Raw genomic sequence first — 7,985 nt, 5'->3', positions numbered from 1 at the left:
TGTTGGTCTTTATTATCCGCTATTCTCTATGCATGCGGTGTGTAGGATCTGTGTCTGTCTTGCTCCTCATTTTATTTTAGGCATTTAGCACCCTGCCTGGTATATAGCAGACACTCCATATATCTGAAGAATGAATGAATAAAAAATCATTCTGACTCTCTGAGAAAGGCCTTCAATGGGCAAAGACCTTCACAAGGACAAATATCACACTGATTTATTATCTACTACATACAACCATTTTCTGTACATAATCTCTCAGTTAATCTCTTTTTATGGAAAAAAAAAAAAAACTAAGAAAACAGCAAATATCTTGTGATAGATTGTTTTCTCAGCCAAGATTTCCGTGGTCCCTTTTGAGGATATCGCCCTAGTGAACTCACTCATGGTCATGTGAAATGGGAACAGAAATGGCAAGTATGACTTTGCTGTAGTAGCTTCAAAGCAATGCATGGTGGCTTGCCATGTCATTGATCACTGATATGTTTCAAAAAGAAGTTTCTTTTAACTGAAACCTCAGATACTGTGGAACAAACCCCAGCTAACTTGAACAGGGTGAGAAATAGAAATGTTTGTTATTTTAAACCACTGAGATTAACACACTGAAAAGCATCCTGTACTCTACCCTGACTGCTGGAGATCCATTCAGCTGAGTTCAAATGAAGGGGAGTTTAGTGAAAAGATTCAACAGGGAATTTCAGGCACATCGTAGATTAGAACCAAGAACACTCAGGGTTCATTGGAACAAGACACTAAAATGCCAGAAACTGGAGCTAATTTGTTTATCTTAGAAGCAGCCTCAATTTTCTACTTCCCAAAGCTTACCTACTATTTTTTCTTCCTCCCTCAATAAATTCTATATATGTAGCAGTCATAAATTTGACCCAAATGAAGACGATCCCAGGCCCTTGTTTCTATATGATCTTCCAGCTTGGGACCCACTACCAACTGCCAGCTCTCTGTGAGTCTCTTGGTCTATGTTATTGAGAGAGAAATTTATGACTTTAGTGAATCTTTTTGAACGAGGGGGCTTCCCTGGTGGCTCAGAGGTTAAAGTGTCTGTCTGCAATGCGGGAGACCTGGGTTTGATCCCTGGGTCAGGAAGATCTCCTGGAGAAGGAAATGGCAACCCACTCCAGTATTCTTGCCTGGAGAATCCCATGGACGGAGGAGCCTGGTGGGCTACAGTCCACGGGGTCACAGAGTCTAACACGACCAAGTGACTTCATTTCACTTTCACTTTTGAACCGGGTTAAAAGTCAGAAGTTGCTGGCTGGTCAGTATTATTGGTCACTAGTCTAAAGTTAACAAACTTTAGACACTTTAATACAACTTTCAGTTATGTGTCTGTGTGAGTCTGTCTCCCTAGTCTGTCTGCTAGGGAGGGTGGTTGTAGTTCAGTAAGAAGCCATGTGCTACAAAACATAGCTATTTGGGACAGCAAAGACTGTGACTGGGTTCTGTATCTTAAAAAGTATATAGGAAGAAGAGATATCTTAAAATATGTCAATCTGCCATGTTGTTTTTTTGAGGAAAGTAGTATTATTTCTATTATTAGTATTATAACATTTCAGATTATAAAACTAAGATCAGGTAGGTAATTTGGCTAAAATTGTACACTAAGTAAATGGCAGAGTAGCTTTAAATTTTAAATTTTGGTATGTTTAGCTGACCCCAAATTTCATGCTTTGCAATATAGTAAATCACCTCAAAGATTGGAACTGTCTGCATCAGTGAAACAAGAATGAATAACTTTATTGTGAAAATGAAATAAAAATTATTTAAAACTATAACAAATGGGGTTTCTTTTGAGGGGAAGAATGAATAATTGGTATACACCATGGGGGAGAAAAGTTTTCACAGTCCCCAAAATGTTTTATTCCCGACCTATTTTTTCCAATATTCCATTGTAAAAAGTTTAAATATGCAGAACTTGGAGTAAATAGCCACATATCCACCTAGCTCTTAAAACTGAAATCAACATGTGCACACCACTATATTGCAAATGGATAACCGACAAGAATCTACTCTGTGGCACAGGGAACTCTGCTCAGTGTTAGGTGGCAGCCTGGACGGGCGGAGAGTTTCGGGAAGAATAGAGATACATGTATATGCATAGCTGAGTCCCTTTGCTGTCCACCTGAATCTATCACAACATTCTTAATCAGTTCCTCCAATATAGAATAGAAATGAAAAGTTTTATTTTGCTATATTCTTGCCTTATCATATATTTATGCAGCCATTTTATCAAGCTATCTTATTTTTGATGCACTTCCAATTGAGTTGCTTGGCACCCTATCTTCAAAGATTTCATTAGTGTGTTGGAGTTTGGCAAATGTATTCTTAAAAGTCCTTGCTACTCAAAGTATGTCCCATGGCCACCCGTAGCTCTGGCGCCGCCTGAGACCTTTTAAGAAATGCGGACCCTTAGGACCTTCTCTAGATCTGCTGAACCATAATCTGCGTTTCACTAAGATCCAGGTGATTTGTGTGTGCAGTCAGTGTTGAAAGAGACTGATACACATGATTCCCATGAACAACGAGGGTTGAGAAGTACTAAAAAGTAGTTTCATCACATGTTTCTTCCACTTACCACCATGACGGTCTCAATTTGAATCTTGGGGTTTTTAAATCTCTGGTGTGGGGAGAACACTTCACTTTTAGTGGAAGGGTCAGATGCGATCATTAATAGAGCAGAGCCTAGACATAGGGTACCTGTTGTGTCCGCAGGAACAGACACAGCAGCGGCATCCAATTTGATACCTCCCAATAGTGTCCCACTGTTACTCAGTTTTGTAGATAACAATGGAGAAAATAATCTAGGTAAGATCTAAAGAGAGCAAACAGATGGAACAGGTTTTTGAAGTCAGTTAGATACAAACCTATTAAAGGCCTAGAAGGTTTGAAGTAGGGGTCAGGGCTGCAGGGAGAAAAGCAGTTTGGAGGCTCAAAAGAAGTGAGAAATGATAAAGAGAAGTGAGAAAGAACAATTTCTTAATCATTTATAGTTAAAGATTTACTGGGATCGGGAAGGACGATATGCTAGGGTCACCGATTCAGAGAGGTCAAGAATTCATTAAAAGGGTAAAAAGGGACTGAGTAGATTGGCAGTGAGTTTACTGAAAATTAGTAAACATTAGAGTTGGACATGACTGAAGCGACTTAGCAGCAGCAGCAGTCATTACACTGAACAGAAGTTCTTTGCTGATAAAAAATAACAGCATAGAGAAAAAAATTTATACATCCATAAAGAAGGGGTAAAAGTGGCATGCTCCAGTCATGACCGAAGACAGAAGGAGATCACACAACCCGAGAGCTCAGGACAGAAAGAAGAGCTACCCTGCAGAGTAATGGAATTCAGAAGCAAAACAAAACAGCCTTCTCTGTATTTCCATGGCAAACTATGCATCTCCGGATTACCAGAGAGTACCACCACGTTCAACAGCCTCAAACAAAATCCCTAGCGATCTCTAGTCCTACTACTCAATCACTGTGTTACGCCAGCATCCTCGATGTCTAAAAAACTCTTATTTCAGCCTCCCTCCAGAAGTGAGCCAGCATCCTTCCAGTGACTATACTATTGCCCAACCTGCAGGTGGAGTCACCTGTTCTCCTTTCAGTGTGAGTATGTGTCTGTATGTCTCTTTAAGTTCCCTAAAGTAAACGTGGCTTCCCAGGAAGCTCAGTGGTAAAGAATCTACCTGCCAAACAGGAGACACATGTTTGATCCCTGGGTCAGGAAGATCCCCTGGAGAAGGAAATGACAAGCCACTCTGGTATTCTCGCCTGGAAATTTTCATGGACAGAGGAGCCTGGCATGGGGTTGCAAAGAATCAGACATGACTTCATGACTAAACAGCAAAGTAAATGCGCAGTGAAGAAAGGAGAAGCATTTCATAGGTAGAAAGTCCCAATACAACAGGACAAAAGGTTAAGACCATTTACAATACACCCTCAACATCAGGAGTGATGCCAAACTTTGTCTGTTTCCCGTTCCGTCTTCTTAGGGGTATTGTATATTGGTATGGTTATGATGTCCTAAATGAATTGAGCACTTTCTCAAAAGTGTCACCTGATAAACGCATTCTCTCCACCAGATGTTTCTCATGAGCAGTTATGGATGCTATTTTTAGCCAGGGCTGTTAGTTTTATCTTTCCAAGTAGGACTGTTGCTTCAGCTCCTTTCATTTTACTTCGCTTCCATTTTTTTTTAAGGCTCATTTCAAAAAATTTTCTAAAGAAGCTTTCAGCAAATTTCAATGCTTTTTCTTCCTAGTCATCTAAATAGAACAGGCCAGAGAATGTAGCCTTTAGACGTCCTCTTAAAGGTTAGTACTTGATTTGCTGAAAACAATCTCAACTATAGTGATTTAAAGTAAAATAATCCAAGTCATTCAAGGATTGAATACTTTTATTTTAAAAGGGAACAAACAAGTGATCTACAGGCAAAAGTCTGAAATACAAAGTTTCTGATGGAGATGAAATTTACCTTCCATAGCAAAGGTGTGCTACCTCCAAAGAATAGTTTTGTTCTATCCCATCCCATAAAATATTGTAAGAGACAGAGGGTGACAGCAGGTGTGCAGGACATTTTCCATTTTCCTTTCCAGATTCACTTTCCAACATTCTGTGCTCGAGCCCTGGCTGTTCAGGGCTGTATTAAGAGCCTTCCTGGCCCACAACCTGCAGTTGGGTTTGGCCGATGAAAGGCCTCAGCAGGATACATGAGGCAACAGGAGGCAAGTTCTGGGTATTTATCTTCCAGGCTCCTTTCCTACTGGGTCTCCTCTGATTGGCTGCATCCCAAATGAAGTCCACAACTGCTGGGCAGATTTGTCTTTTCAAACAATGTTTATTTATTTATTTATTGCCTGCACTAGGTCTTCGTTGCTAGCACAGGGGCTTTCTCTAGTTGTGGAGAGCGGGGCCTCCTCTCTAGTTTTGCTGTGTGGGCTTCTTATTGTGGGGCCTTCTCTTATTGCTGAACATAGGCTCACGGCCACCCAGACTTCAGGAGCTGCGCTGCATGGGTTCAGCAGTGGTGGTGCATGGGCTTAGGTGCCCCACAGCATGCGGGATCTTCCTAGGCGGCCAGGGATTGAAAGAACCCATGTCCTCTGCATTAGCAGGCAGATTCTTCACTACTGGACCACCAGGGAAGCCCCTCCCCACCCCCAAATTGGTCTTACAAGTTCCCTCTTCTTATTCCTGCACGTGATTCCTGCCCTTGCTCTGTGAGGTGTAGACACCACATTTTCTTTGGCTCTTGGGTATTTCACCATCCTTATTGTTCCCTTCCATTTTGTAAATACCTTCTTCTTTATTTTTTATTTTTTCCCAAATAAAACATGAGTCTTTATTGTTATATTTCCAATTCACAGAATTCTGGGCTATCATGAGACATATATACAGCGATAATCACTAATCTATGCCGTCATCTTCTGTACCCTCTCTCAAAATTTGGCCCAAGACATTTTCCAGTTCAACCCCACACACCAACTTGGGATAAACAGAAATAAGTCTTGTTTCTATTCTACTATTACAGCTGGAATATCTGTTGGAGGAGGTGCTTTTGCTGGGTTGGAACAGAGCTGAAGACTTCTGGGTGTGGTTAAAGTGTGAACCTCTCTGCCTTCTGACCCACAGACTTTGTGTCTTTCCTTTTCATTGTTTTGTCTCTTTCCATAGCAGTTGCTTGACAGATTGTCACAGAGATCTCTCTTCTATTCAGAATCACCCTGGAAGGCAGGTGATTCAGATGAGCAGGACTGTTACCTATTAAGTTACTGAGTCTACAACTGAGGAGTCTGAACTCCGGGATTACCACTCAAAATAAATATTATTTCAAAGTAAATAACAAACTACTCAGCTGGCAAGTGCAATGCTTAAGTCTTTCTAAACCATAATTGCCAAGTAGACTTGGGCTTTATGCTACATCCCAAGACAGAAACCAGGTAACCTACATCTTCAAAGGAATTCACAGAGCACTCCTTCCTGTTTCTTCCCTCACTGCTGAGAAATGACTCTGGAGCTGGAAGCTGTAATATACAACTTGGGGCTCAGGTAAAAACTGCCATAAGGCCCAACCCTGATTAACATTGACTATTCTTTTTCTTAAGTCTGATGGTGCCCGGGTGGAGACTCTCAATGGGAAAAGGAAGGATGTAGCAGGAAGAAGCCTGGAGAAGCTGAGAGATGAGGGCAGATCCATTAACAAACTCGGGTGGCACTATGGGATATGACCACCGAAGCCAGTTATCTTCTGAAAATATCACTATCACTTTCAAAACCCAGATCTTTTTTTTTTTTTCCTTAATCAGGGAGTCAGGGGTGAGAGGAACATTCACTTATATTGCTCATCAATATGTTCTTCTTAACAGAACTGAGACTATTTTAAGAATATGAGGAGCTTTTCAAGGCATCTGTTTTCAGGACAGACCGCAGTAATAGAAATACTTTCCAGAGTTGGTTCGTTCTAGAGTCTATTCCAAGAACAAGGGCGGCCAACTTTCGCGAGGTTCCAAGGCATGTTCTGGCAAAAATATTTTCACTTTCCTAAAGTTATATGCTGTATTAAAGTCCAACTATACTGTATACACATTTACATATACATATATATTCATCTGATCCTTTGCTGACAGCAAAAAAGGGAACACTTTTTTAACTCCGAAGTTGGTAATATTTGTAGAATATTATGAAGGCAGAATTTTAGTTGGTTGTTTTTTTACGACTCAGAACATAGATGAAATGAAAACTTCTGCACACTGCCCCAAATTCACATCTTTAAAAGGTCCTTTTCTCCATTCACATGAATTCGCCTGAATCATTGCCATCCTGATTTGAAGACATAGTCTCACCTTTCGTCAGTGATGAATAGCTCCTAAGCTCGTCCATCTCCCACTTCTTCTTCATTGCTTCCTTTTCCCTCCTTTTCATTCCCTGAATCTGGGCTTTCTTCTCATTTCTCTCTTCATGGTCTCTGCATGCCTTCTCTGCCTCTAGGTCTGGGAACCGCTCCATTTTGGTCTTTTCCAATCGGTTCAGGATCTCATTCACTTTCTCCTCTACTGTCACAATTCTCACATCCTTCTGCCCGTGAAAGCCAATCTGGCCCACGTCCATGTCGGCCGTCTTCTTCAGGTTAGACCACGGCGTGTAAACCACATTCACATTGTTCACCTTGCAGCCTTGAATGCTATTGGCCTTCACAAGATGGGCACAGTCCATCAGCACCTCCTTTGGAATATCTTCTATTTTCTCTCCCTTATGTAATCGAAGGTACACATGAGCCGAAGAGAGTTTGTCCACATGAAACCAAATATCTTCAGGCCAGCCATACTTTATCAGATCTTCATCTGCTGAAAATTTCAAAATCAAATGCTTTTGAAAACTTACTTTCATATTTATCCTTTCCCATGTAAATAGTGTAAGCAGATGAGTTAACGCTACTACTGGTGAAGTAGAACACCATGATCCCAGTGGCGGTGGGACAACTACAGTGCCCAGCAGCAGTGCTCAAACCTGGAAGCTCAGGATCCTCCTTCTTTAAACTTACCTAAATTTCCCCATTTGAATTTTCCACATGCTTCCTGCTGGTGCCCTGACTGATACTAACAAAGTGGACCTTTAGTTATACTAATTCATTCATTCACTTACTCATTCATCTAATCCTTTATTGATTTATTTATTCAACACATACGGAGTAGGTACTCTGGGCTCTGTGCACTACGCTAGTCTGTGCCTTAGGGAAATAAACATTGTGCAAAAAAACCCCAGCAGGTAATCTCCACCCTTATGGAGCTTAGGTCTATTCAGGGGAGACAGACACTATCTGAAAGAAGCAACTGAATTAGAATATGTTAGAAAGTGGAAAGTGTTATGAAGATTTATGGAGGGAAAAGAGTAGGAAGTGTGTGTGTGGGAAGGGACAGGGTGTGATTTTAGATAATGTGGTTAGGGAAGGTTTCACTGAGAAGGTGGCATTTGGT

General features: G+C 41.1%; 1 protein-coding gene across 1 annotated transcript; it reads right to left on the bottom strand.

The window, feature by feature from the left end:
* On the bottom strand, nt 6,329-7,527 carry LOC102184589 (coiled-coil domain-containing protein 25-like). Its single transcript, XM_005698821.3, has 2 exons — nt 7,393-7,527; nt 6,329-7,352 (listed from the first exon to the last, which is right to left on the bottom strand). Exons 1-2 carry the CDS (start codon nt 7,466-7,468, stop codon nt 6,802-6,804), a joined length of 627 nt encoding a protein of 208 aa, XP_005698878.2. The 5' UTR covers nt 7,469-7,527; the 3' UTR covers nt 6,329-6,801.

The sequence above is a fragment of the Capra hircus genome, chromosome 27 (genome assembly GCF_001704415.2).
Source record: "Capra hircus breed San Clemente chromosome 27, ASM170441v1, whole genome shotgun sequence".
Classification (NCBI taxonomy): Eukaryota; Metazoa; Chordata; class Mammalia; order Artiodactyla; family Bovidae; genus Capra; species Capra hircus.
This window is presented reverse-complemented; position numbering and strand designations above follow the sequence as displayed.

Bases quoted from the DNA above. Each gene is read 5' to 3' on its own strand.
- LOC102184589 (XM_005698821.3), bottom strand. From the start codon at position 7,468: ATGGTGTTCTACTTCACCAGTAGTAGCGTTAACTCATCTGCTTACACT. The intron at 7,353-7,392 runs GTAAGTTTTCAA...AATTTTCAGCAG, and splicing joins GGGAAAGGATAAATATGAAA to ATGAAGATCTGATAAAGTAT.